The sequence below is a fragment of the Brachionichthys hirsutus genome, chromosome 1 (genome assembly GCF_040956055.1).
Source record: "Brachionichthys hirsutus isolate HB-005 chromosome 1, CSIRO-AGI_Bhir_v1, whole genome shotgun sequence".
NCBI lineage: Eukaryota > Metazoa > Chordata > Actinopteri > Lophiiformes > Brachionichthyidae > Brachionichthys > Brachionichthys hirsutus.
This window is the reverse complement of record NC_090897.1, coordinates 10,948,156-10,975,686: the sequence shown is the minus strand read 5'-3', so window position 1 is coordinate 10,975,686 and position 27,531 is coordinate 10,948,156. Positions and strand designations below refer to the sequence as shown.

Here is a 27,531-nt window from a genome sequence, read left to right as displayed (position 1 = left end):
TGCGTCCCAGTCCTCCGACATCACTCCCTTTAAGTCCCAAAAGACTGGACGAAGCAAAGAGACCGAGCAGGGGAAAGTCGGTGTCGCCGTCCAGCGGCAGGTAACGCACGGACACGGACACGGACACGGACACGCGCAGGTGTACACAGTAAACAGACAGCAGGTAAACAACTCGCGGGTCTCTCCGGTGAGTCGCGTCTGTCACGTTCAGAGGGTCTCTGCCCGTCTCCACGCTGAGTAGTCCTCTGTGTGTGTGTGTGTGTGTGTGTGTGTGTGTGTGTGTGTGTGTGTGGGACGCATGCGCACTAGGACGCGGCCATAAAAACAAGATGCGCGTTACTACTGAGCGCGTTACTATAAACGTGGAGCCAGGGATTAAAAGAAAATGCATGATCGTTTAGAATCGCCTTTAAGATAATTAAAATGAATTCATTTAAATATATTTATTTCTTTTCATTCATTAATTTTCTTCTACTATTCCTATTTTACATAATACACTGTAGAAACAGGTGAGAATAAAAAGAAATGTGTTCAAATGACCGCTTACATAATCAGAGCAATACCAGATATTTTAGGATAAACAGTACTTAGACAATTTGTCTTCATGCTCTTAAAATGAACAACACTTGAGCAATATCTTTAACTGAATAATTACATTTACTGAAATACACACTTCCCTTACCGTAATGCACTCTGTGTAATTTCATATTATATTCTATTTCATCGCTTTCTACATCAATAATAATAAATTAAAATCAGCTCAGTGTTTATTTTGTTTTCATGACTTAACTGCTCTTTTTCTAGAACAGGCCAACAAGCGTGCCTGGACTAAAGTTGTCCTTACAAGGCTGCCGTACTGCGCGCATGAACAAGTGGTTGCCTGGTAACCAGCCGCTGTCGACTCTCCAAGTGCAACAATGGCTAAAAGAAGCTACACTATAAAGGTCCGTTCTCCCCGGCCCGTCGTCTCGCAGGTTTGTTCTGGTCTTGTTGCCATCTCGATATAACACCGCCTTCTAATGATGTACCATCTGCAGAGAGATTACAGTTGACTCCTCACCTAATGTATGTGAACACACAGATACACAGGCCTTAGGCTTGCTATAAACGCCCAGCCAAATATCAGTACGTGATGATGATGGTGATGATGATGAATATATTTATTAGATAGAATGTTAGAGCAGGACAAGTACAGTCAAACACCCTGGTCCCAAATCTATAGAACGCCTAAGGTCATGCAACCACAGATAATAACCAGGTGAAATTAATTTATATTATATGGTATGTAATCTCAAGAAATCTAAATATCTACTTGGCTATTATGAAAATCTGCTTCTTTTTCTTGTTTAGTCCAAAACATGCCCGCGGACTAATGGCAAGGCAGAGCGGTCCAAGACGGTTGAAGCAGGGCCACAGCTAAAGTCTGCCTCCGGTCCAGCAAAGAGGCCCACAGACAACCTTTTTGCTAAAGAAGAACAATACAAGTAAGCATATTAGTTTGTTTGTTTTTACCAGATTCTGAGTATCTTCAACATTTTAAGAAGCTGTGGCAATATATTGATAAATATGAATAAGCTGCTCTAATGGGAACTAATTTATACTCCTTCAAACATGGAGAGAATGCCTCTGTAATAATACTTCAATAGATTAAAGCTTATTTATTAGTTTATTTATTACAGTCATGTTGGATGAAAAATATTTTCTTAATGATTAAATGCATTCTCTTTTTTATTTCCTTTAGAATATTAAATGCAGAGCTGGAGGCCAAAACAGCAGAAATAGTGAGAGAAGCAGAGCAGCTTATGGTAAGTTTTCACTGTAAAAAAAATAAGTAAACAAGATCATTTATTTTGTTTGCTTTCTGAAAAGTCAAATCTTAAAAACCAGACTAGTATTTATCTGGTTTTAGAGCGAACAGGGTGAAACTTTATCAAGACCGTTATCCAGCCTGCTGCTGACAGACATTGAGGATGAAGAAGACGCAAGGTAATCAATAATACAGAATGTGGCTCATAATACAGAAGAAACAAGCAATTATTCCAGCCTCTGCTAAAATCATTCCACTACTCATCAGTAACCAAACATGCAAGATAAAGGTCGACCCAAATCTGCCGTTTCTTTCTGTGTGAATGTATATTTATATTTATTTATGTGCAGGATAATGAAGTCTCATCGGGGCGCTGTGCAGGATCCCAGTAGGAAGGTATCAGTTCAGACTGTGTGTCTGTATTTCTGAGCACTAAACACACTCCGCTCAACGGTTTACAATCCTCAGGTTGTTTCTGAGTCCTGTAAGTTTTAATGGAGGTTGAGCTGTTTCTTTTTTGTTGGACTTTTTCATAGGTGGTAAACAAAAAAAAGGTCACATCAATATCCAAGAATACTGGAATACAACAAGAACGTCCCGATAAAACACAGTGAGTTTCACAGTAGTGTGCATTTATTTTTATTTATAAGTAATGACCGTCTACTGTTAAATATATATAATTTTTATCTAAAGGGTTTCACAGCTTCTTTCTGATTACAGAAATCCTCACATGGTTAATTTGTTGACTATGGAACGCTCAGCTGACCCGTTCTTGGATCACACAATACGTGGTGCGGAGGAGAAGACGAACGGCTCTGCCATGCAAGAAAATATTGTGCACGTGTTCCCAGTGGAAGATAATGTGGGATCAGGTAATGTCCGTCTCACTTTGTACAAAAAAAACCAAATTATTTTATACTTTGCTTGAAGAATAGTTTTCAAAGAATTGAGTAAAACAATTACTTTTCTTTATCACACAGTCTCTGTTAACTTCACAGTCAGTGTAATTATAATTTATGTAAATAAATGTTTTTGTTCCATTCTTATTTACATTTATTGCTGTAGTTTCATTCTTTCAGCATAATAACACATTATTACCACCTTCATTTACTCTGCTCTTCCACAATGCGTCACACAATTACGTGGATCCAGATTATTCTTTGCTGATTGATTAGATTATTTGTTTGTCCCTTACATCATTGAGTTGCTTTTATTGTTTTTTTTTGTGAAGGCATTTTGGACGCTCAAGTCCGTATTGTGACGGCAAAACTACGAATCATGCAAGGGGAGCTGGATCAACTCTCAAGTGATTATTATGAGAAGGTATTGTAAAGTAGGAAGACTGATTCAGCTTTGACTCGCGCTGGCCTGCATATTAGTGGAAGACAGATGTTCAGTTGAAAATCAAAGAGCTATTCTTTAATGGCAAAGATGACACTTTCTATCTAATGCCTTTACTAATTACTCATTGGCATATTAAAGCCACGTATTGAGATCTTCTCAGCTGAGCATCAAACTCATCCTTCACTTTTCCTGGCTAAACCAAAAAGCCAGAGGGATGAATGAATACAGGAAAACAGCTCGCATTATTTCTGTTGTTGCAGGAGCATGAAAGCGCTAAGCTTTGTGCACAAATGAAGGACCTTGAGGAGGAGCGGGCCAGGCTGCAGAAAACCACAAGCATCCAGAGAACACAGATCGAGAAGCACAGAGCTTTAGCAGACGAGGCTGGAAAAAAATGTGACGGTCTTCAACTGCAAGTGTCTTCTTTACACAAGGTCTGTGGGCGCGTGCTTTAAGAGCTGCAAAATAGGTCCGATTATGCTCATGATTCCCTCCCGGCTGTGGTGTTTGTAGGAAATAGAAGCTTTGACGAGAGCTCACAAGCAAGCAGCAGCCGTCCACAGCACCGTGGAGGTGCGCCTGAACAGAGCCTTGGAAGAGGGGGAGAGGTTAAAGGCTCAGCTGGACAAGATGAAGCAGGTGAACAAGGTGAGCACATTATAGAACGGAAACATTCTCTTATTAGTCATGCGTCTGGATTTCATTATTTGATAAGTCACACATTTCCAGGTATTACAAAAGTGGTATGCACACCTCAAAATAAGTCATTGCTATATTTTACATTCATTATTTTGTGTATTTTCATTTAAAAAAGCCTTTGATTTGATTTGGTCTGAAAAAATGTGTTTTAAAAATGTATTGATGTGCATGAAAAAAAGAAAATACTAAGTTGAGGAAAACATCAAAAGATTGTTTTTGGGTTTTCCGTTGTATAAAAAAAATTACCAAATGTACAAAAACAGCAGATGCTTATAACTGATATTTAATATCGAGCAGAAAAATAATTTTCTAAGGGATATGTTTTTTTTTTTTTGATATTATCCAAAACATTTTAAACTAATTCATTTCCATTGCAGATACTATAACCAGTACAATCAAAATGCAGAGTTCCTCTGATGTATTTTAAAGTCATTTAATCAAGGGCTTCGGTTTTAAGATGAAGACAATAATTCACTGCCATCTGTCAGGTACAAATCATGTTAATATATAAGCACAGTGATGAAAACAAGGAGCTCAGTAACTTGCATTGACTGAAGAACACATCACTATAAAATAATAAGAGGAGCTACAGCACAAATTCAACATGTTGCAAATGAAATGTGAAGCTCTGCCTCACATTAATGTTTGTCCTTTAAATGATTTTGAAATCAGGACAAGATAACTGAGGAACATCATAGCAAAGAAAGCCTCCTTGCTGAAAACCACATGCTCAAAAAACAGAAATCAGAACTCATCGTGGGTTTCAAGAAACAGCTGAAGCTGATCGACATTCTCAAGAGACAGAAGGTGCGTGCCTCGGCTCCGGCTCGTTAGCCGCCCTGCTTTCCCTCAAAATATCGACTGACTTTCGCTTTTGAGCAGATGCATTTTGAAGCTGCCAGGCTGCTGTCATTTACAGAGGAGGAGTTCATGAAAGCCCTGGACTGGGGGAAGTCGTAGAGGAGAATCAAGAAGGGCGCCTTGATATACTTTAGAACATGTTTACATGTTATTTGTGTATATATGCAAACATACTTGTGTCTGCTGTACTGTATTGTATTGTACTCTATTTAAATTTCTCTAGTCATTGTGTGGATACTGTATGTACTGATCAGGTTTTCTATGTGTACTGAAAAATAAAGAACAACTTGGCTCACTCTAACCTTAAACCGCCATCGTGCTTGATTTTAAAATAAAGAAAACAAACAGAATCTAATCATCTCCCTCCCAGCCATCTTCAGAAAGAACATCTGCATGACGTGACTTGAAGTTTTTCCTGAAGTCTTCATCAAAGTGTTGGAAGTCATCCTCACGCAGCAAGCCCTGGAGGAAGGACACGCTCGTGGTCATACACGCGTCTGAAGATTTGACCCGGTGTAGAATAATTTAGGAAGCACGCCCCGCCTCGTACCTTGGGGAGGTATCCGAGGAGCTTCGTTGCATGATGCTTGAGAAGTCGCTGCCGCTCTTCTTCCACTATTTGTCTCTTCAGTGCCTCCCTCTCCTGCTCAGTCGCTCTTTCTTTAGCCTCCAGTTCCTAGAAGAGAAGGATTAGATTATCTGAGCAGCTCATTCAAAACTAACAACACATTCTGGTTAGATTTGTCTGTCCCTCCACTCAATTTAACTTTTTGTGGTAAAAAAAAAAATCTCATTTCATCCAAACTGCTACATGATCTTTTCTCAAGGAGACACTGAAATGTATTGACTCAAATGATGAAGATCAAATGTCGCCTTTCAAAGATAAAACCCGATCAATGCCACTTCCACAGTGCAGTACAATCATTACAACATCGTCCAGTGAAACTCCACCGGCGCCACTTTGTACCATGTCGGCCTCACGCTGCCGCCGTCTGTCCTCCGTCAGTTTCTCCACCTCTCGTTTGTGCTCAAGTTGCTTCATGCGGCGTTTCTGGGCGTTCATCTGCTCTATCCGATCATCCTCGGCAAACTTAGCCATCGTTGCTTTCCTGAAGGCCTCCTCCTCCTCCTCCTTTTCCGCCCATCTCTGCATCTCTTTGAATGCCATCTGCTCCTGGCAGGTCCGCTGCATCGTCAGCCTCTGTCTGATTTTCTTGTCCATCTCTTCCTGTTAATTTTAATTTTTCAATCAAATACAGTATATATATATATAAGATCACTCGGGTGTCCTGCTTCCCTTTGACTGCAACATTTTCCTTGTTTAGGACACAATTGCTGATCCTGAATATTTATACTCACAATCTCTCTCTGCCGGCAAGCCTCTTCTTGTTCTTCTAGATAAAGTTCTTCACGGACTCGCTCCATCTCGTCACGCTGCTGTTTCTCCTCCTCCATCTTTTCCGACAGCTAGAGGAGCACAGAGACGACTGAGGTCTGGTGCCAAACACGGATGTGCGTTATTCAATAAACAGATAACAGAATCCAGAAACGTCGTCTCAACTATTTGATGGAGATGCTCCTTTGCTTCCTCTCTCTCTCTGATCTGAGCCAGTCGGGTCTCCTTCATGCGCTCCTGATGGCTCACGAACTCCACGATGCGTCTGTTCTCCGCCTCCACCTTGTCTTGCTCCATGCGTCTCCACTCGTCTCGCTGCCTCTTGAATTCTTCGATGTGCTGCCGAGTGGCTTTGACTTCCTCTAGTTTCAGCTGCCGCTCCCTGCAAATAGACAAAACCATTCTCAAAACACGTCCATCATTCCGTTTCGGTCTTAATGTGTTCTTTCTTAGGAAATGACTGAAAGAAGAAACTTCATTCGACTCTGACTGAAGCAGCGGTGCTGAGCGAGTGGAATCACATTTTCATCTTCGCCGCTAGGTTAAGCGAGACGAACGTGTGTGTGTGAAAATGAATAAAACACTCACGTCTGATCTTCCTCGTAAATCTTCCTGACGATCTCATCGACCATGAGCTTCTCTTTGAGGAACTCCTCGTACGCCTCTCGTCTCCTGCGTTCCCTCTCTGCGAGCTGCTGCTCCAGCGCTCTCTGATGCCGCGCCTGCTCCTCGTCCTGTTCCTGCTCCAGTCGCCGCTGCTCAATTGTTGCTTGCTCGAATTCATTCCTCATCTTGCGAGTGAAGTCTGCCTCCTCGCGCTAAATGTAACAGCACAGACGAACACAGGATGTAGCACGTAGGCTACGTCTCACAGCTATTCTGTATCTATAATGTCCTTTATTTAAAGGAATAAAGACATTCTGTATTCAAAAGATGCTTTGGAATTGAAGTGAAAGTGAAGTAAAGGTAGTTCCTTTCACCATTGTCTGTGTTTGGTAGCACCAGAGCTCTGCCTGGTGGCTGCTAAAGTGAAGAAGTGCTCACCATTGTTTGAAGCCTCATGGCTTCCTGCTCAGCAATCTGTGCAGCTCTTCCCTTATTCAGATATGCAGACTTCAGCTTGGACTCCAGCTCTCGAAGCTCCAAGCTGAAAGGTGTTTCAGCAGTCGTCAGAAGCAGATTGACTCAGAATATGCAGTAAAATGAGGTTAATCGTTTTTATACCTATTTTCTTTAATATATTGCCTCATTTTCTCTTCTTTAAGTCTCTGGGAGTTGATGCGGGCCAGCTCTTTAGCCATTCTCTCCTCCTGTTCAAGCTGCTTTTCTCTGATTATTCTCTCCTCCTCTACCTGCCAGCCAAAAAAAAAAAAAGCATCATTATCATTACGACATGCTTTTTAGAGTTTGGCTCTTGAGTCACCAAAAGGGCCACCAATGTTCATTTTATTTTCCAACTTTAAACTCAAATATTTACAAATCCATCACTAACAGTCAGTCTAAATGTGAGAAAAGCTTTGCTTTAATTTAAAATTGCTCGGCGGGTTTTGTGAGTATGAAAACTCAAATATTAGAGCAATAGCCACGATAATGTGTTTGTTTTTAGTCATTAAATTAAGATCACCTTCGCAGATAATAATGAAGAGACATTTTTACCTTCAGCAGAGCGCTCTCCGCCTGCCTGTCTCGGAGTTCTTCGTGCACCTGCCGCATGTGTCTCCTCCTCTCGATGCCCTCCTCGCCCCGCAGACTCGCCTGGAGCTGCCGCTCCCTGTCCACGCGCCCGGCCTCCTGCTGCCGGAGCTGCTCCTGCTTCTGCCGCTGAACCATCAGCCTCTGCTGCTGGTTGTGCATCCAGTTCCGACTCTGACCCCCCCCAGCGGGGAAAGACGAATAAGACAACAACTATTAGCAGCGTTGTAGCCTGTGTGCTAGTAGCAGTCAAGCTAGCGTTCGTTCTAAACATAGAGGAGTAGCATTTACCATGTTTCCAAACTTTTCGTTGATTCGCAACTTGGTGAACTCCTCCAAATCTTTAGTGGGAAACTCGTAAATAACTTTAGACTAACTAGCTTTAAATTTGTTTAGTCGACATAAACTATTAATCAGCTGTATGTAACGTAAAATGTAGCTTCGCTGGTCTTCCTTTCTTGTTGGCATTCCGTTGTCGTGGGAACGCCGCGGTTCCGGACGCTCAGCCAATAAAATTAAACATCGGTAAAAACGTCATTTCCGGTGGAATCACAACAACACGGTTTCAGGACTGCGTTCAAGTCCAAGCGATCGCAAATGAATACTAATTACGAAGATAAGAAATTAAATAAAAAATCGGTAAATAGATAAACGGAATGTGACAGCCAAATAAACTGATTGGGATATATATATACACACACTCTACATTCATTCACACTTCAGTCAGAGCTGAGTATTTACAATTGATTGATCTCTTTGAAATGTTTGCATGCTAAATCACATTGCTATGGAACCATATTATATCATCACCCAAGGACACCAATGTGAGAATCAGTAGCTTACTCTTCTCTTGCTTTGACATTTATTGTCATCTTGAAATGGCTGAGATTTCAATCTCATTGCATCGTTTTACATTTCCCTCTCCATGTCAACATTTGCCATCTTTTCTGTGACATTTGTTTCAGCAGCATATCCATTGCTATTGATGGAACTTTCTGGTCAGTGCAAATAAAAATGATTGATTAGATTTTACTTTATAATGTACCTGTTTGTTTAAGCATGTAAAATTAAAAAACTCAATCTCCAGAGTTCAGTTTGATTTCGGTCTTATTTTGAGGCAGTGGAATACATTGCTTGAAAACGTATGTTCCTCAGCTTCCTGCCTTCCATTCTGATATCAATGAAGGGAATAGCCTTTGCAGCCCAGGAAATAGCTTTTGAGACAATTGTCCAGCTGAACTGTAATTCCCAAACCCTTCCTATAATTTGGTTGTGAATGCCCTGCCCCTGATATTAAAGCCAAGAGTCCTTAAATGCATTTTTATTGTATAACTATCTTGAATATGTTTTGGCAAACAGCTAAAATAATAAAACTCGTCCAGTGTCCAAATATACATGGACCAAACCGTATATCAAAGAAGAATGTAACTAATTGCATTCAAAACTTCAACAATTAGTGTCCACTCTTCCCCAATGCTTACTGTGCTGTTAAAAGGTGACACAACACAATGGTAAACATGACCCCCTCCCAGAATGTAGGCATATATATATATATATTTTAAAAAAAACACACCGAAAAACAGTAAAGATTATTGGTTTGAAAATGAAATATCTTGTACAGTTGAATTTAAACTAACAAAGATTTACAGATAATTATGAGACCATACAGAAACAATTTTATATAGTACATGTCTACTGTATGTATAATATAAGGAAACACATTTCTTAATTATTCTCTGTCATACATTCAATGAGTTTAATGATCAATGTTTAAAATAAACAATAATATCACTACACGCACATAAAATAACATAAATATGCAGATCTGTCTAAAGTAAGAGGAATGCATGCATTCTAACTGGAAACGGGTAAAGGCACTAAATGGAAATCCAATTATCAGGCGTATAGGGCCCTACAGTGAGCTAAAGACTACATGCAAGGTCCCTTTGCCAGCTTCTCTGCTCTCTCCTCCATACCGGCGGCCTCTCTTTTGTGGGATGACGTTTTCTGACCCAAAGAGTTTTCCTTGTCGTCCATATCCATAGCCATGACTCCCTGGATAAAACACACCAGCTATTTTAGAGACAACATTGACATCTACGAAGACGTGGCCGTAACATTATTGGCCCCCCGAGAGACATTTGAGAATGTCCGGTCCGTTTCAAGAAATGGCCAGAATGATCTTCGTATTTTTGGTTCCACTGACTATCTATATTAGGGACATGTGAGCTTTTACAAGTGAGCTATGGTGTTGTGGTGAACTGTAAGACTGTTTTGCCAAATGATCTTCAAGTTTCAAGAAATGAGCTAAACCAATTGGAAACGAGGTAGACATCATTCCACTGAGGAAGAACAGCACCACCCTGCACGTAAAATACACCACAACACACAGCTGATACAATAGCTCGGCATGCATGTCAGAATAACAATAAAACAGGCTAACAATAATACAAGAGCAACGTATCGAAACAGTTAAAAACGTTTCACTTAGAGACCAGACAGACTTACTGTGTTCTTTTGAAAGGCGTGTTCTTGTGTCCACTTCCTGGCCTTCTCTATAAACAGCTGTTTGTTGTATTTGAATTCTGACGACTGCATGAAAGAAATGTTAAGCATATCGTTACAAGTGTAGACGGCAGAGATACAAAACATCACAGTATCGGCCTTCAAATGTCAGATGAGCTGCACAAGGCTGTACTTTTAGGACAATAAAGATAACCGTTTCGTCTAGAGATTCGAGACAAATGACTTTTGCAAAACAAAGTAATGCATCGTAATAAAAGTGCTTACTGGATAGAATGTTAGCTTATTTTCCACGTTCCATAGAGTAGCAGATGTGTTATTGCTGATTTGCATCCACGTATTCATAGTCAGCAGCACTATTTTCCTCGCATTGTAATCAACAGTATGCCTGTTTAACCCACAGACCCTAACAAAGTAATTCTGTACTTTGTTGGCTATAACTAAAAAAATAATGCAAAAATATTTTTTCTGCTAATCTTAACAAGAGCAAATCAGCATTTGGCTGCACTCATCCCTATTGTTGCTCATAGCAACGCTACGATAGCTATTAACAGGCAGAATAAGAGACAGATATTTGGAATAGTTCAAATGTGACATAACTTCATTTCTACTAGCATAAAACACAGAAAAACACCACTTTGTGATTGTGTGTGTGAAAGATTTGCTTCTCACACAGACAAAGTGTGTGACTTACTATATCCGCCATGAGTGGGTCGTCTGGATTGGGTTCAGCCATGAGCAGCTGAATGGATGTGAGAATGGTTAAGATGTTCAAGGACGGCCTCCAGGCACCCTGAAGACCGAACAAACAAACAAGAAAGAAAGTTCGATGATGCATTTCATTTAAAAAAGACCAAAAACAGATAAATTCCAGATGACAGAAGTGAATATCATCATTTATGATGATTTGTTCACAACCTTTGGTGGGAGTTTAAGAGCATCAAGGCAGATGCGCCCTGAATTATCAATGTTTGGGTGGTAGATGGGGGTCAGGAATCGTATTTTGGGAGGCTCAAATGGGTACCTATGAGAGGAAAACAGCAAGTATATATAATGTTGACATGAGAGCGGACATTTGTGTTTGTAAATGTTAAAGCTCTGAGACAATACCTCTCTGGGATCTTGATCTCTAAAGAGAAGACCCCCCCTTCATATGGAGTCTCTGATCCGCCCAGTATCTCTGTGAACCAGAGGAGGGCAATAAGGGTGCGTTAATCAGATTAATCATTTATTAACAACGCGGAATCCAGTGCAACGTATCCTGGAGCGAACTTACGCGCTCGGAGGTCGTCCATCAGGTCCTCGGTTTGCCAGCACGTTATCCCGGGAGGTGGCTCGTTGCTCAGCAACTGAAGTTCGCGTTTCAAACGAGAAGCCCTCTGCATTTCTGATAAACGGATAATAACAAATATTCGTGTGTACGTCGTGTACAGCTAAAACAACAACTACCTCACTTTACTTCGCGCCGACTGTCCCAATTAGATGCTCGAATGTGCTACCTAAGTTCAAGCTACCGCTCGAGATGCTAACCGGTGATCCAGGTCAGCATATCTGCGTCCAATAATTACACCACGAACAGAACATGATGTCTGTCCGATAATTAAACTCGAGTTCTTACTTTTGTCCCGTCGCAACAACTGTCGTAAACTTCACAAGCACCGGTTTGATTAAATCCACTTTACGACTTCGGTGTTTTGGATTTCCCTCGCCCGACGTCACCGACGCTCGAGCAGCTTCTTCTAGTTCAAATTGAACGGTGGATTTCACCCAATGTGAATGTCAGCGCCACCTACCGTTGACTTTAGTAGTGACACTGTGCTAATTATGAAGCAGCGCCTCTTGTGGTAAAAAGAAAAACAACAAAAAAGGCCCTGCAATTAATGGTCACAAAATATTTCAAAGTTATTAATCAAAATCTGAAAATAATGACTTTCGGTCTCAAAATACTTCAAAATATTGATTTGGTTTCTCAAAAATAATGATAAAGTATCTTGAAGTAATTGCTTTCTTACTACCTCAAAATATTGAGATATCGTGTCCTATCTCTAAATAATCACTTAGTGCTGCAAAATAAGATATAAATAAAATAATGAGATGTTTTTATTATTCATTAATACAGTACAGATTATCGCTCTACACACAATTGCATTCATCTGTTTTTTGAGGAAACTTCTTTTCAATTTTCTAGCAAAATAACATTAGAAATGGCCTTTCACAGGTGGCGTAGTGGTTAGCGCTGTCGCCTCACAGCAAAAAAGTACCAGGTTCAAAGTTTGTATGTTCTCCCCGTGTCTGCGTGGGCTTTCTCCGGCTTCTCCAACCTCCAAAAACATGCAATTTAGGTGAATGCGCTGGCGACACGTCCGAGGTGTAACCCGCCTCTTGCCCACAGCAAGCTGGGATTGGCTCCAGCAACAATGACCCGTAGAAAAGAAAAAAAACAAATAATAAATATAAATATTTTTCTCAACTTAAAAGAAAACAATAATTATAACAATTAACCCCAAATTTAATAAAGTGAATTTGTAATTATATTTATTTTTAAATTCTGGATTGTTTTATTTTTTACTGGTAAAATTAGATTAAGATCTTAGTTAAGCAACATATGTGGAAAATTATTTTACATCTTGTATAATTTGAAGTCACCTGCGGACATCCCTTAATTCATAGCAATGCAGTGAATGATCATATTATTAATGACCAATCAAGATTATGTAATTAACGTGTTTAACTTTTGTAGGTTATTGTAGTCCTTGTTGGCCTGCAGGACACACCGTGGGCTCATAATTACTAAAATGCTTTCCCGACATCTGACTTTCACGAAGTAAATGTTCAAAAATATCACCCAGAGACCCAAACCTCATGTAGTAAAGATTTATTTACAAACCAATGAAAAAGAAAACACGGATCCAAACCCAACAGATTATAGACGAGGAAATGTGTCCTACAATATTTTTAGGGGAACGTTGGTTACATTTAGTGTCATCATCGACATAGAAGCACTTACAGACAGGCTACAGATATTGTACACACATGTAAAATCCCTTTTTCAAAACGTCTAAATGCAAAGTCAAGGTCAACCAGCAGCTGAGACACAATAGGTTGACAGACTTGTGTTGAGTACCTCTACAAATGGAGACAGATTTCTGTAACAAAGCAATAAAAAGTAAGACAAATCTATTTAAGAGCAGTCTTATACATATTTAGTTCACCATAAATAGCGGAAGTAAAACTGATGCCCCAAAGCACTGTGTCATTTCACAAAGCTTTTTTCTTCTTTCTTTTCATGAACAGATTATGAAGTTAGTGTTTTCTCTACATGTACCAATACATTTCTTAATGATAAAGGGTCTTTGTGAGTGCTGGAATATTTGTTACTCTGTGATGTTAAAAACAAAGTGACATCAATAATCTGTTCCACATCAATTATTTCTGACACATTCCAGTGAGAATCGTTTTGGTATATGGTAGTCATTTTACATTCAATGAATCGGGAGCCAAAACAAAACAAACAAAACAAACAAATAAGGATGAGAAAACTTGCTGATTGACACCAGAGGAAATGAGTGTGGTCGCTCTACAGATGAGTAGCGATAAATATAATTTACTGTCACTAACTAGTTCTTGAAAGAAAAAAAATCCACAATGATTTAGATCAAATGAACAAACATTACAGAGCAATCAGGAATGTTTCTAATACACTCATTTAAATCAATGAATGTGAACATTCTTTACCTGTAAACGTAATCGGGTAAGTACTTTAGTTCATTCTTTTTTTATGAGAAATACAAATCTCAAGAGCCCAAAATCTCTCTCAAGATCAAAATTATTGGACATCTTTAAATCTTGAAATTTAAAAAACAGGACATGTAAGCCTTAAAAATGGAATTTAGAAAAAAGAAAAATCAGTTCCACCTAGTATCCAGATTTAATGATGTTTTGGGTATTTCAATACTGAAATAAGTTTGTTTCAATGATCCTGATTCTACTGCAAGGGAGGGATCCAGCACAGATTCCAAGATGATGCAGAGACATGAAAGGTAAAGGCCACATTCATTTACCCAAAAATCATCCCTCTAAATTATTCCAAACGCCCTCTCACCAATCCACTTCAGACACAAGAACGTCTTTGGTAAAACATACACACCATCTCCTCCTGCCTTTTTAACGAAGAAAAGTAAATATGAATAGAATTAGATCTTATTTATACTTTCACCAACAGATGTAAGTCTGTCTGGATCAGACTACTGGTAATCTAAAACAAAAGTGGAAAAACTTGAATAACTTTTAATGGATTAACAAATACAGAGATTTAAAGACAAACCTAAAACAGAGTCAACAAATCCACATACTGAACCGCAGGGGGGTTACTAGTAAAACCAGCAGCAAAGCAACATATTCAAATGTTCCATATCTGTAAAACAATGCCATGCAATTATTTTCTAAGTCATAAGTATAAAGCATTTCCTAGAATCGAGTGCTGCTTAGATGATGAACACATTTCCTCTTATTTAGACTGCTGTTTCCTCATCTCAGCCTCAGGGGCCGGCTCGGGGACAGGGAGCTGCTCTGTGAGATCAAGGCTCTTTGAAGCACCAACCGATTCAGCACCAACATCTGAAAGCCCGTCTGATGCACAGGGAGGCGACAAAGCCGACGGCTGCGGCTGCATTAACTGTCCTTCAGACGAACTGGAAACACAACTTCCCGCGGACATCTTTTCCCGTTCGGCCGTTGGTAGCATCCGCTCCGATGCCGACTCGTTGACAGCGAGCGTACTACTTTGAGATGCTTCACTTTCAGCTACAGTGGAGTCCATTTCCTTGTGTCTTTGAGCGGTTGGCAACTTCAAAAGGTTTGGGATATTTGCTGTTGGCCCCATGGGATACCTGTGCAAAAAAAAAAAAAAGAGGACGCCATTGTAATCGATGCTGTCTGAGAGTACACAAATACAAGGGACCACATGTTCTGCCTGGATAATAAAAAGATGGGGCAACAGAAAAGCGATTCTATTTAACTTGGATTATGACGATTTATTTACTTGTTGTTGTTACTCGTTGTTTTTTTAACAGATTAAACATGACAAAATGTAACGTGGGTTTTAGTTTCTACTCACCCTCGATGTATGTCTTTCATATCTGCTGGGTTAAAAACAAGAAAACCTTTTTTCAGGAATGATGCAACAACTTACGGGCCTGGTCTTGGGTGGTACGAGCAGGAAGGGGGACGTACCTTTCTCCTGAATGACTTTGCATACGTGATTCGGCCTATCACTTAAATGCTTGGTCATCAAGTCTCCACCCGACGCATCCACCAGGAGGTCGCAGTTGAGACACACTAGGGTTAATCTGAAGAGACGCACACCGTTTCTCGTATTCAGTTTCAAACAGAAGGCACGAAGCATTCATTCTGAAGCACGCTTACTTTAATGTAGATTGATTTTTCCTGTGATCCATTTTCTGAAATCTGATATTGGCTCTGGTACTATGAAATCTAAAAAGACATACGTCCCAAATCAGTATGCAAGGTCTGAAGTGCAACAAGTACGGATTCATTTTCCTTACTTACCTTATCATATGATTCCCAATAGAGACTTTGCAACTTGTCCGATACCTGCATGCACCACAACTCAAAACCAACGGGAAATGAGAAAAGAAGTGGTCGACTCTCGAGTTGCACTCGATGCAAATGTAGCATCTTCCATCGACGCTGAAAGAACAAAACACAAAGTTCGATCAGGTTTCCTAGACTTTCACACCTGCAACAGAATTGTTCCTTTTGTGTCACACTTTAAGGATGCAAAATTATATGACGGTTACGGTCTCCAGGAATAGCAGACGCATAAACCCTAAACCCTAAACCAATTAGCTTTGATAAATGCCTGCCGAGAGTATTGCAGCTTCCTGCTTTTCTGAACTCGTCACAATACATCTTACCTCGCCTGCTTCAAAGTCAACACCAAGCGACAAAAACAAGCACAGCTTGATTGCTGAGCCCAATTAGCCAAATATCACACTCGTTTTATTCTAAGAAAGAAATTCCGCTCTTTCATTTTCAGCCAGACTTATGGCCGCAATTTTAACTGAAAATGCAATTAGCAGAGTTGTGTAGTGCTTTAATAACATGCATTAATCCTGTCACAGAACCCAGCCAGTGGACTCGAGATATAGGGAAAAGGATGCACCAGGAAACCTGCTCCAGATGGAAAAATCCACTGTGCTGATCTCTCATCAGCAGAAATCATCCAGCAATAAACACTGGAAGTGGGGGGGGGTTTATATAATACATTACAGTGATCAGAGTGGGACTGGGAACCTTAAGTAATTCCACGGATACAAACTTGTAGATTTTTTTTAAATTAAAGATTGGTTTTGTCGACATTTTCACTGGTATGAAATGTTTCCCCATCGGAACCAACACTGTGCTGGGATTTTCAGTTTGGTTTTAGGTTCAAGGTGTGCCAGCAGGACCAAACATATTCCCGTAAAATCTAAAAAATATCACATCTTAACCCTACTTTATTTGTAATTGCTGCGTAGATTATCATTCAGTGTCATTAGTTCCCACTCTAGTCTGATTCCTGGGTGAAGAAGCTTTGCCAACAACCTGAGATTCCTGAGAGCCAGATTATGCTTCTTGTTCTGCGCCGCGTTGGCTTTCCTGGCTCCAGAGGCATTCGATTTGTACTTGGACATGTTGTCTGGATGTTTCGTTTGCTGATTCAACCATGGACTGACGACAATTCCAGATTGATCAGGGGAGATCGGCGCTGAGGGAATCTTTCCTGTGAGGGAGGCTCGAATGGTCACCTGGGAGGAGAAACATACACATGTATACGTACAGATGCTGAGCTAATTTAAGAAGCGATAAATCCTATCCATCGACAACAAACTGATCTAACAGACCTTTGTTCCTGGGGGAAGGCCCTCCAAAGCTTTAGGCTTGCTGAACGTCCTATGGGCGTTAGTCTTGTGGTCCAATTTCTCCTTGCAGGTGAGGAAGTTCAGTCTACATTTTCCACAGCGATGGATCCCCTTTTTCTGCAACAGGAAAACCACCAGTGTAAAAACAAACTACCGAACGGTGCGCCTAGAATCAAATTACGGAATTGTTTTCTTTTGGAGTCACTGAAAAAAAGATATTTTCTTTGCTATTACTAGAACACAAATTAATTAAATGGTTTTAAGACGTATGGATAACCTCGTAAAAATGATGGTATCACGAGACGATGCTCATGTTTTCTGCTTTTTTTTTTATTTTTAGCTTGGCTAGAAAGAAAAATGGCAATCATTACCTCAAAACAAGTAAACGCAAAGGTGTACACTAAAAACCAGAACATGACTCATTCATCAGTAGAGAACAGGTTTGGTGGTGATGATGTACGATATTGCATCTCGTCACAGAGCAGAAAAAAGTAAAGAAGGCCAACAAAAAAAAGTTCCCTCGTCCAGCTTTATATTTTTCATGAATCTGCATCTCCAAGAATCCGAGCTGTCATCAAACCCAAAGGAGGTGAACAAATATTAACTGACATTGACAACCTTGATGGTGCCGGTAAACTGCGTAATGAGAGATGAAATGCCGCCAGATACCTGATGCTTCATGTAGTGCTGCATGTAGATGTGACCGCTTTTAAGAACTTTGAGACAGAAGGGACAGAGCAGGTCTTTCGTATTTTCATGGACACTTCGGAAATGCGTCTCCACATCTGAGAAGAAGGACGACCTGAAACTGCAGACCTGCGGGATCGGTAAAACAGTCAGTATCGTTTCAAGGTTTCCTGGACGTATAAAACCAAACCAATACAAACAAACATGACCTGGCAGACATATGGCATCTCCCCAGGCTTGTGGTTGTCCTTCATGTGCTCCAGCAGAACTTGCTCCGACTCAAATGCAAGCTCACATATCTTACAATTAGCTGGGAAAAAAGAAAAGATGTCTTCAAACTTCCGACCAAACCAGTCGCGTTGCATTTAACTCGTTGGGCCGTGCCGTGCTTTACTCGAGGATTCGATGGGGCTGTGGGCGCTCTCGATGTGGCACTGAAGCTGGAACGGCGTCATGTACTGACGGTAGCAATGCTGGCATGTCGTGTGGCTTTCCCAGCTCTCACTGCTCTGCTTCTCCAACTCCAGGTGGTGCTTCATGTGGTTCATGAACCTGAGAGACCGCAAAGAGGGGGCGCCATAAATGATCAGCCTACTCCTCTTTACAGGTCCTAAGACATTTATTTGAGACAGCAGAGAATGAAGCCACTTTTTTCTTTTTACCAGGCTGTCTATAATCCTGAAATCTTCCCAAAAGCCATTCAGGGACTTAATGCAGATTTTATTAACTGCATTAAGTCAAAAATGTCATAATAGTTGAATTTATCTGTTCAAGTCAATCAACACACAGTCGTATGTGTGTATGCATGGCCCCTGCCATGAGCTGGCGTCTCATCCGGTGTGTACCCCGCCTCTCGCCAGGTGGGAAAGGTGGATCAACCTGTTGTAGACAAAAATGAATGGAAGGATGGGTGGCTATTATCTGTACATGCAGGGGAAATGACCCCCCCCCCCCCCATGCAAAAAAAAAAAAAAAAAAAAGTACAAATCAAGTCAGAGCGGGGGTTAAAAATCTCCCAATGACCTGCATACTTTCCAGTGTTACGGTCCAGGTCCCAACGGGTTCCAAGATAAATGAAGCACTCTTCTTGAGCCACAGATTTTAAGCATGTATAATGGCCATTATAATATCAGCAATTACACAATGATGTTTGCCGTATTAATGATGTAGAGCTCCGGCGCTCTAACCAGCACCCCCCAGCTCCGTGCCGCCGCCGCCCTGACGAGGCACAGCCCATTTTTCAGCCTGGCCGTTCTGCCGCCTCAGCTCCCCAAATAGACATTTTCATGTGGCTGAACTATGACCTTGACTGCGAGAGCATGGTTTCAGCACAAATGTGTTTCCCCATTAAAAGCAGCTTGCAGGGGCCTTTTTTTTGGGGGGGGGGGGGGGGCAATGTTCTGAAGGAACGTTCTTTAATCAAAGGAGACGTTCTTACGCCGCCTAAACTAGCAGTCATTTTTCATCTTTAGACCCACGAGGGGAAAAATCGGTCGAATGCTGTGATCCATCAGAGAAGAAAACAGAAGCGAGAGCTGAGAAAGACGCCTGGCGCTCGCTGCAGTGCCGCGGGACCGGCGTTCCTCTGCCCTTCAAGTCAAAGCCTGTAGCTCAGAGCAAATAAACCGACAGATGTTCTGAAGGGAAACTCCACACTGGAGAATAGGATCCCTTGAATGATAGTTTTAAAGCATCGCTGGTTTCCTTAACGCCGGTTTTAACACTTGAATCCCTCTTGAAAGCGATAAATCCAGCAGGAATTAATGGCTGCTGGATTTTCTTTTCACATTCCCTGTAGGAGCGAAGGGATCTGAAGTCTGGAAGTGTGAGCGCTCAACAGGAATACCTGACACGCTGAGGAAAGTCCTTTTAATTATCATTGTCATTTCTGTTGCCTGACAACGATCCACTGATGATAGGCATTTGCCCTTCTTAAACGGCGACCGTTGAATAGCCCTGCAGAACACAAAAGCCTCGCAACGCCTCTGAGCAAACGGAGAGCAGCACACCGGTCTCGTTTGATTTGGAGAGGAAGGCGGCCTTTTCCTGAAGCGTGACAGCAGCAGCTTCACATGAGCCACATTTTAACTCAACAAAATCTTACTGTAGAAAAAGTATTTCACCCTCCCTGTGATGTGGCGATCATCTCGTCCTCTGCTGGGAGAGTTAGTCCCCCCCCCCCACCTTGTCTGACTGCACCAGCTCACTCCGTTTGCACAATGACTCGAGGGCCCCTTTCTGCATGCTCCCGTTTCTTTAGGGGATGGAGGTGTAGCGGTAATCTGGCCCCCCTAGAGGGCCCTCCAAAGGAAGTGTTTTCAGATACAAACTACAAATGGAGGGGTGGAAGATAGAAGATAGCGGCCGAAAATTCCAGACTGTTTTGTGAACAGAGGCAGCGTGAATGAAAGGCGGCCCCTGTTCCGGTGAAAGAAGTACATCAAAGTTTCAGATCTTAAAAAACAACCATTTATAGGATACATGTGATGTAAATAAATATGCACTTGGATTGCTGTAACATTGATATTAGAAAATAGCTTCTTCTTCTTTTAGCCATGCTACTCTGAATGAATGAATGAATATATTTATTAGATAGAATGTTAGAGTACAAGTACAGTCACACAGTAGCATGTATTACAGTACAAATAAAGTCAAACATCCTGTCTAAGAGGAGCATTTCAAAAAAGCCCTTGCGGTCTTGTTTCCGTTGAAAGTCCTTAACAATACACAATGAATAAATCATCCACAATTAACAATCTCATGTCGTTTTGTACAATAAACATGATTTTGTTTTTATTGATTTTTTTTACCTAGATTTCTGTCCTGTCCTGCACATCAGGTCGGCTTTGTCACTCGCTGATAATGCAGCAGCAACATGCTTGTACAGAAGTGTAATACTTTTAGGTTTTCAAGGGGCACCTGGGCAAACCAGGCAGAATTAACCCAACAGAAAAGTCAATCTGCTGCCAAACTGCTGTGGGAGCGACGTGACTGTTGAGTTCGTTTGCCTGTGATTATTATCTTCACTGTAATGGAACAGAACCCACTGATGATGTGACGAGTGGCGTCCCATTTCCTAGACAGATCATTTCATCCACTACTGAAGGAAGGAACACACTATATAAAATAAGTACCTGATGTTGTTCTTCAGGACCTTTAAACAGCTCTGGCACTTGAAAGTATTGTTGGTCTTCAGAACCGCCTTCATTGCGTCTCCCTCAAACCGACCGTAGTAAAATTCTGAGACCAGCATGATGCGCTTGTTCGCCCTTGTGTCCTGGGCCGAAGGCGCCGCGCCTTCCACGCTTGCACAGCACCTCTGAAGTAAAAAAAAAAGATACGCTTTAGATAAATATGTAACCTTCAAATGTCAATCTGTGGACTCCAGAAGATGTTTACTCACCATCACGTGAGTTCTCAGGGTCTCCTGTGAAAGGAATTCTTCGGGGCACTTTGGGCACTTTTTCTTGAGGATTCCATTTTCCACCGGGACTTTTGTTTTAGTCGGCGCTACAGAACATGAGATAAGCGTTAAATGTAGCGTGCTATTAAAACATTGGAAGACATACGACTAGTTGCACTATAATATCTGCTGAATGTATATCCGAACTTGCCTAAATCAAGCTTGGCTTTTTTCGCTGCATCGTCCGCTTGCTGGAGTGGCAATGCTCGCTTGACTAAGACTTGATCTGTATGAATAAAAGCATTTACCTTTAACTCATGGCCGACTCAATGTCCTGCAAGGATGGTAATAATAAATCAGTAATAACAAATAAAAACAAAACTACCTCTGACATTGTTTGCGGGTTTAACCGGCACATAAACAGCCGGAGAGACTTGAGATTTGGAGTTGTTGACTTGCGTCTGGCTCGACAATGGTGAATACGCAGCAGGGGTCTGGACGTTGGACAGCGTCACGATGTTGTTGCTGATCTGTTGGACCTGAGGCCGGTGGACGGCTCCAGATAAAACCGTGGCCGGACCGACACGCTGGAAAAGCTGCTGCTGACCTGCTGAAAGAACGGAACGGAGAAACGGCGATCAAAGTTACGGACAAGATTAAGATTATACAAACATTTTCCACTGCAGAAAATCACTGATGAGAGAAAGAAGAATATTTACTCCCCAAGCAGTATATTAAATGCAGATTTACCTTGTACAAGAGTGAATGTAGTCCCGGGGGGGTACTGCGACCCAAGAGAAGCAATAAGGTTGTTGTTTGCTAATCGGGGCGAGGCGACAATAAAGCCCTGCAAAACAGCAACACACGATGACGCTCTGAACAGGCGTCTGTTCTCACTGTACGTCCCTTTGATCGAATGATATCCATGGCAACAATACCTGGCTGTTTACCATGACCGGCTGCGGGGCAACCGTTGTCAGATTGCGCGCTGCCGTTTTCACTGCATTTCCAGCAATGCCCAAAGGCAGCATCATTGGTGAGGGGGTAATGGCCGGCTGAAGACCCGGGGGCTTTTTTTCTGGTTTCTCGGGGCACTTCTTCTGAGGAGGGGGTGGGTTAGGCTTCCCATTTTTACCATTATTTTGGTTATTAGCTGTCGGAAAATAACAAACGAGCCAAAATAAGCAGCTCAAAAGCAAGTTGATGAACTTCATAGAAGTAAACTTAAAACATGAATAAAGCGTCTTATATTTAAACAATTACAAAACTCAGAAATATTTATAGAATAAATGCATAAATCAGTATTGAGCACGTCTTAATAATTACAGAATGAGTTGTGCTTTAGGAGCTCAGCCATCAAAAAGAGTAAGGTGGTCAAACGAGTATCTTCTATTCATAATGGTACTATGACATACTGAGCACTCCAACGAAGATGGGCTCGTCATCATCATCATCGTCGTCGTCTATCAAGTTAACTTGGGGAACTTGTTTCTGCCACGGCTCCAGCTCCTCCTCAACGCACTCCATAAAAAGTTCCGACATCGTGAAGCTGCAAAAGCAGACAAAGACAATATTCAGCTAACACGAGGACTACTGCGTAGGGGACTATAAAAATATTCATTCTTCCTCATCACGACAGCAAAACAAAATTAATTGTGCGACATCTAATCCAAAACGTCCAGCTGGTTGAAAAAGTCGCGCTATGGTTGGTTAGCGCCCGGTTAAAATCAATATACTGATTTTATAATAAAACCTATAAACATCATGTGCTTATAACATTTATAAAACACGCAATTAAATCATTTTGAATTATGAGAGTAGGTCAACACTTCGGCAGTTGTGAGCCACTGTCCCATGACTTATACCAGTAATACCCGTATGTTATTACTGTATTATAGCACGCCATGAAAACTGCTTTACCTTTAATACACAAGCATTAAACACAATAACTTGATTTTAATACCCTCAGAAATCCGGTTATGGGGAAATTCATTATATATAAGTTATATGTGTGGAAAATCTAGTCATTGGATAATCGACATTTCACATTCCATTAAAGCGATCTCCGACACTTCCACATTCTTGAACCAGCGCTAGCTCGCAGGTCATATATATACAGCTCTTCAACTTCAACGGCTGAAAGGGGAATGGAATTCAAATTCGTACATCAATCATCCAAGACGATGCGCCGAGTGAGACGGTGAAACTGCACAATGATTCTGAGTGGAGTCGTTGAGATTCTTAGTCGTCCAGATTACGGGAGATTCTCTGCGTTGATCACCGACTCGCTTCGGGAGTTAACAACCTCGAGCACCCCCAGCAGGTCAAATATCTGGAACTCTCTACCGTACTGCGATCTACCGTGACCCAAATGATTGAGAATATTCACAGACAAAAAGAAGCTTCATGTCACGTTTTGGACTCATGAGTAGAACCCGTCCATGCTGCGCTGGACAGAAGCCAGCTCCAGTTCTGGCTTCGCTTTGCCTGAGACGAGAACAGAAATCTCCACGTACTTGTGCTGCTTGACTGAAATTATGCAGAGAAGCAGGAAGTGCCACATCGCCTTGACGACTGCGTCACAGTGAAGCCAGTCTATAACGTTGCGTCATCCCTCCTGCACTGGATGGCTGGGTTAAAACATTACCAACAGTCTTTGATTTCTCCGTTTCTGCAGCAACACGAGGTGAAACAGGATATCGACGGGGCACAGACGCCGCTCCTCAGCCACAATCACACAGACCTGGCAAAGCTTCACTCGAGCAGCAGATGGTCCATTCGCAAGCAGTGAAGTACGGCTGCCCTGAGAGGAACAGCACCAACTAGAAACGCACTCGGAGAGCGCAGACCCACCTAACAATTGAATGTATGGACGCTATGACGTCATAGAAAGCAGTCACCGTGGTTACACCCACTGAGGGGTGTGTATTCCAGTGGTCAGATGACGTCAGCTAATACGTTCTCCATTGAGAGCTATGTAATTGCTGGTGGAGTTAATCTAGAGTAGACGACTTGTATTTTTTTTGAATGTTACTATCGGTAATCAAACACTGTGATTGTTTCTGTCACGCCGTTGTTGTGCATCGGTTCCTACAGCAGCAGCGATCCTGCTGTTCACCCAACGTGCGACGTCAAACGCTGCAGAAACAGGCCGTGACATTTACGTAGAAAACATAACAGTCGATTGACCATTTGTCAATATGAAGGTATTGATTATAGTCAACTCGTTAAAGTTAAAACCCAACACCAAAGTATTTTTTTCTTTATGTACCCACTAGAAACATTTAAATCTAAAGTGACACAGCAATATTCATGTTGGCACTCAGACGAGATCAGACATAATTCTAACAAAACAAAGCCGGTCCAATATGGCTGGCAGTGGAACCACTGGCCAAATGATGCCAGAGGCATCTCTAAAGCTGGAGGCTCCCATCATTCCACTGCCTTTATCTTCTGACAAACAAACCAGGAACAAACCAGGGAATAAAACGTTTTCTGCCGGTGAAACATCTGAGCAGAAAGGGCGCCATTGTCTGAAGCTGTCTCTCGTTTCCACCACAATCATTATTATTCCAACAAAGCTACTAGCTTCCTAAAATCCCTTCAGTCACCAGATCGACTATGACTTTCTAGTATTATTATTTTATCATGTTATCACTGTCTATTGTTTTGCTAGGACTGTATAATATTAACGCCGCTGATAACTGGCTATAGTTTTCTTTTTACATCTTTCTCTCCGGCTATCGTAAAACACAACGTGATCAGGGCATGAAAAACAACATCAGATGTTTTATCTTTTACAAAACAACAACAACAACAACAACTGTACTCCACGACCAGCTGCGTCATTACGTTGCGAGTCTGCTGGATCGCCTTTGGGCTCGCTGCGTCGCTAGCTAGGCTGCGTTAGCACGTCCAGCTAGCTGGGAGGTCCATGTTGGGACAAAGACGCGGGTGAGCCCTACCTCTCAGGCCCGCCGGCCTCTGGGACCCAACGCGAAGCCGTTCCGATCAAGCCGCTTTCCCCTCATGCAGCCCGGGTGGACCAGAGCTCAGACACACCGCGGGGAGTTCCACGCAAGAGACGGAAAGGTCTGCAGCACAGAGAGGAGGCGGAAACACTGCGGACCAGACATCCGGATACAGGGTCGTTCACTTCCGTTCTACTTCCGCATGCGTTCAGAGGGACGTGTCTCTCCTCGAATGGAATTAATAAATACGTTTAAATATGTACACGAACCACAAAGTTGTCAGCGGACACAGCTAGATTGAACATTTTTACACACTTATAAAATATTTAGTAATCTATCCTATATATAAATATTCATTAATTGTTTGGTTTGTTTTTTTCCATTATTAGTATTCCAACAGATATGAAATTTTAGTTGTATTTTGGGGGTGGGATTAAATAAATGTTCTTCTTCCCACTCCTTTTCAAGCTCTATATGTATTATTTGCTATTTTTGTGTACATGACCTTTGGTGTTTGTTTTGGACATATTTAATGGGTTTTTGTTTCTTTGGTCGAAATATGGTTTCTTGTACACGAAAAGGTATTATTTATTTTAAAAAAAATGTATTCTGCTTGAAACAAACAAATAAACTGAACTAAACTAAACACTCGGCATTGATTACCAGTAGTAATCCTCCTCCTCATGGACTGGTGCAGCCCACAGGTGGGATGGAGGCGCGCCCCCTCCCAGAACTGCTGTGGAGCTCCTCTTTATGTGGAGGATGTTCACTCCTCCAACAGCAGGCCTTCAACGAGGAGGTGATTGCTGAATAGTCAGAAGTAATGACTGGTAACAGCTAAAAGTATTTACATGAAAAGGAGCCATGCAGAGATGTTAAAACATTTTGTTGGAATTTTGCATTCTGGAGCAGAAGGTCCAGCAGTTAAGGAACACTTATCACACAGGGCCAGTGTAAATATTTCACCAATAATAAATTCAGGTACTGGTGATAATGGTGAAAGTCACCTGAGGCAATGCAAAACTCTGCCACTTTGCCTCATGGGAAGCGTAGTAATCAGAAGCACTCGGACTGGGACGATGTAGACACATCCATCGCTGCAGTATTTATATTTGTTTAATTATTGTTTTACTTTATTACATGTCTTTAAACTGTGTTGGGAAAGAAAGGGAGAAGATGTAGAATTCTATACGATGTGGGGTCCGGCCTTTAGCCGAAGCCTTCTTCCTGTCAGACGACATATACCTGGTATACTTTTGTGTTACTATTTTCCACATTTGTGAATTACTGGAAGTTAAAAGTTACATCAGAACATTTGCTTTTCGTTTTGATGAAGAGCATAGTGACGTTTGTCTGCTCCGTGTTCGTCCAACAGGTGGCAGTCTGGAATTAGTAATACTGGGCCGGGGTCCCTCCCATGATGTCTCACTGATAATGAATGTTTCATTTCAACTTTTCTCGCTTAAAAATGCTGCACGTCAATGTTAGAAGGGCATTTTGCTTTGAGGTGTTTTCTATGCTTAATATAATTTGTATGGCATCATAAAGTTGTTGGAGTCTGTAATAAAATCCTGGCTGAAATATTCTGGCTGCAGGTTCCCGTGTAAAAGCATGTGCTGCGTGGGAAGTGTGGATCGCTGAAGGTCCGAACCGATCCAAAAGTGTTGGTGGGTCCGGTCTGAGTTTATAGTGGAGCTTGTATAAGAGGCCTCATTCAATAAAACATCTGGATCAGATAGGAGGGACAACCCAGTGATACAGCAACACACCCCTTGTTTCTTGGCAGGCTCACACGTGGTTTGTTTTACAGTTCTACAGTTTAATAATTCTTTATTTGTTTTTATTAAATGCTAGATGTTAATTCATAATGATCCGCCTGTGTCTTCTCTATGTCTTTCATCCTTTATTTTCAGTTTCAAGCATGTTCCTTTTTTTTAATATATATCTTGACCGCTTCCATCAGGGCCTGCATCCTCTTTCGTTTCTTGCATTTAGTTGAATATGAATGGGACTTCACAATAATTAAAGAGTATATTGGCAATTGTAAACTTATCTTGAGAAATATTCATTTGAAATATTCATTATGCATTTTTTTTCTGCTTTAATTATACGTGAATCAGTTTCACATGCAATTAAATATCGGATGGGATAAAAATGTGCATTTGTGATTTACTGTTGAAAAAAAGTGTCGCTTTTAAACACCTCTTGCAATGCGACGGATCGTG

At 41.4% G+C, this 27,531-nt stretch overlaps 4 protein-coding genes across 4 annotated transcripts; 1 reads left to right on the top strand and 3 right to left on the bottom strand.

Moving 5' to 3' along the window:
* The first annotated feature begins 917 nt into the window (after nucleotides 1-917).
* Nucleotides 918-5,042, top strand: tex9 (testis expressed 9). The gene is made up of 12 exons (XM_068745753.1): nucleotides 918-974; nucleotides 1,351-1,484; nucleotides 1,742-1,805; nucleotides 1,910-1,986; nucleotides 2,158-2,203; nucleotides 2,344-2,417; nucleotides 2,528-2,679; nucleotides 3,039-3,130; nucleotides 3,412-3,585; nucleotides 3,665-3,799; nucleotides 4,523-4,657; nucleotides 4,733-5,042. The coding sequence occupies exons 1-12, from the start codon at nucleotides 918-920 to the stop codon at nucleotides 4,808-4,810; spliced, it is 1,218 nt and encodes a 405-aa protein (XP_068601854.1). The 3' UTR covers nucleotides 4,811-5,042.
* A 5-nt stretch (nucleotides 5,043-5,047) lies between these two features.
* mns1 (meiosis-specific nuclear structural 1) lies at nucleotides 5,048-8,661 on the bottom strand. The gene is made up of 11 exons (XM_068741553.1): nucleotides 8,643-8,661; nucleotides 8,091-8,140; nucleotides 7,764-7,973; nucleotides 7,332-7,459; nucleotides 7,152-7,254; nucleotides 6,696-6,925; nucleotides 6,273-6,489; nucleotides 6,071-6,178; nucleotides 5,679-5,939; nucleotides 5,262-5,387; nucleotides 5,048-5,173 (listed from the first exon to the last, which is right to left on the bottom strand). Exons 1-11 carry the CDS (start codon nucleotides 8,659-8,661, stop codon nucleotides 5,063-5,065), a joined length of 1,563 nt encoding a protein of 520 aa, XP_068597654.1. The 3' UTR covers nucleotides 5,048-5,062.
* Nucleotides 8,662-9,539: 878 nt separating this feature from the next.
* ube2t (ubiquitin-conjugating enzyme E2T (putative)) lies at nucleotides 9,540-11,707 on the bottom strand. The gene is made up of 6 exons (XM_068748503.1): nucleotides 11,599-11,707; nucleotides 11,433-11,502; nucleotides 11,241-11,346; nucleotides 11,017-11,115; nucleotides 10,308-10,391; nucleotides 9,540-9,854 (listed from the first exon to the last, which is right to left on the bottom strand). Exons 1-6 carry the CDS (start codon nucleotides 11,705-11,707, stop codon nucleotides 9,729-9,731), a joined length of 594 nt encoding a protein of 197 aa, XP_068604604.1. The 3' UTR covers nucleotides 9,540-9,728.
* A 1,475-nt stretch (nucleotides 11,708-13,182) lies between these two features.
* On the bottom strand, nucleotides 13,183-25,425 carry znf280d (zinc finger protein 280D). The gene is made up of 18 exons (XM_068738528.1): nucleotides 25,301-25,425; nucleotides 22,751-22,884; nucleotides 22,274-22,488; nucleotides 22,086-22,182; nucleotides 21,721-21,945; nucleotides 21,547-21,621; nucleotides 21,336-21,442; nucleotides 21,067-21,251; nucleotides 18,327-18,484; nucleotides 18,142-18,242; nucleotides 17,915-18,061; nucleotides 17,228-17,362; nucleotides 16,929-17,131; nucleotides 15,891-16,031; nucleotides 15,747-15,815; nucleotides 15,555-15,670; nucleotides 15,439-15,463; nucleotides 13,183-15,211 (listed from the first exon to the last, which is right to left on the bottom strand). Exons 2-18 carry the CDS (start codon nucleotides 22,875-22,877, stop codon nucleotides 14,830-14,832), a joined length of 2,508 nt encoding a protein of 835 aa, XP_068594629.1. The 5' UTR covers nucleotides 22,878-22,884; nucleotides 25,301-25,425; the 3' UTR covers nucleotides 13,183-14,829.
* Nucleotides 25,426-27,531: the final 2,106 nt, after the last annotated feature.

What these genes read in the sequence shown, in the direction of transcription:
- ube2t (XM_068748503.1), bottom strand. Translation starts at nt 11,707, where the DNA reads ATGCAGAGGGCTTCTCGTTTGAAACGCGAACTTCAGTTGCTGAGCAAC. An exon ending in GATGGACGACCTCCGAGCGC is followed by an intron (nt 11,503 to 11,598) that starts GTAAGTTCGCTC and finishes TCTGGTTCACAG; the next exon opens with AGATACTGGGCGGATCAGAG. An exon ending in ACGCCTTTCAAAAGAACACA is followed by an intron (nt 9,855 to 10,307) that starts GTAAGTCTGTCT and finishes TGTTTTATCCAG; the next exon opens with GGAGTCATGGCTATGGATAT.
- mns1 (XM_068741553.1), bottom strand. An exon ending in ACGAAAAGTTTGGAAACATG is followed by an intron (nt 7,974 to 8,090) that starts GTAAATGCTACT and finishes GGGGGGGGTCAG; the next exon opens with AGTCGGAACTGGATGCACAA. An exon ending in TCCTCGGATACCTCCCCAAG is followed by an intron (nt 5,174 to 5,261) that starts GTACGAGGCGGG and finishes TCCTTCCTCCAG; the next exon opens with GGCTTGCTGCGTGAGGATGA.
- tex9 (XM_068745753.1), top strand. Translation starts at nt 918, where the DNA reads ATGGCTAAAAGAAGCTACACTATAAAGGTCCGTTCTCCCCGGCCCGTC. An exon ending in TGCAGGATCCCAGTAGGAAG is followed by an intron (nt 2,204 to 2,343) that starts GTATCAGTTCAG and finishes ACTTTTTCATAG; the next exon opens with GTGGTAAACAAAAAAAAGGT. An exon ending in GGAAGATAATGTGGGATCAG is followed by an intron (nt 2,680 to 3,038) that starts GTAATGTCCGTC and finishes TTTTTTGTGAAG; the next exon opens with GCATTTTGGACGCTCAAGTC.
- znf280d (XM_068738528.1), bottom strand. Translation starts at nt 22,877, where the DNA reads ATGTCGGAACTTTTTATGGAGTGCGTTGAGGAGGAGCTGGAGCCGTGG. An exon ending in CTGGCTCTCAGGAATCTCAG is followed by an intron (nt 16,032 to 16,928) that starts GTTGTTGGCAAA and finishes TTGTTCTTTCAG; the next exon opens with CGTCGATGGAAGATGCTACA. An exon ending in CAAAGTCATTCAGGAGAAAG is followed by an intron (nt 15,464 to 15,554) that starts GTACGTCCCCCT and finishes TTTTTAACCCAG; the next exon opens with CAGATATGAAAGACATACAT.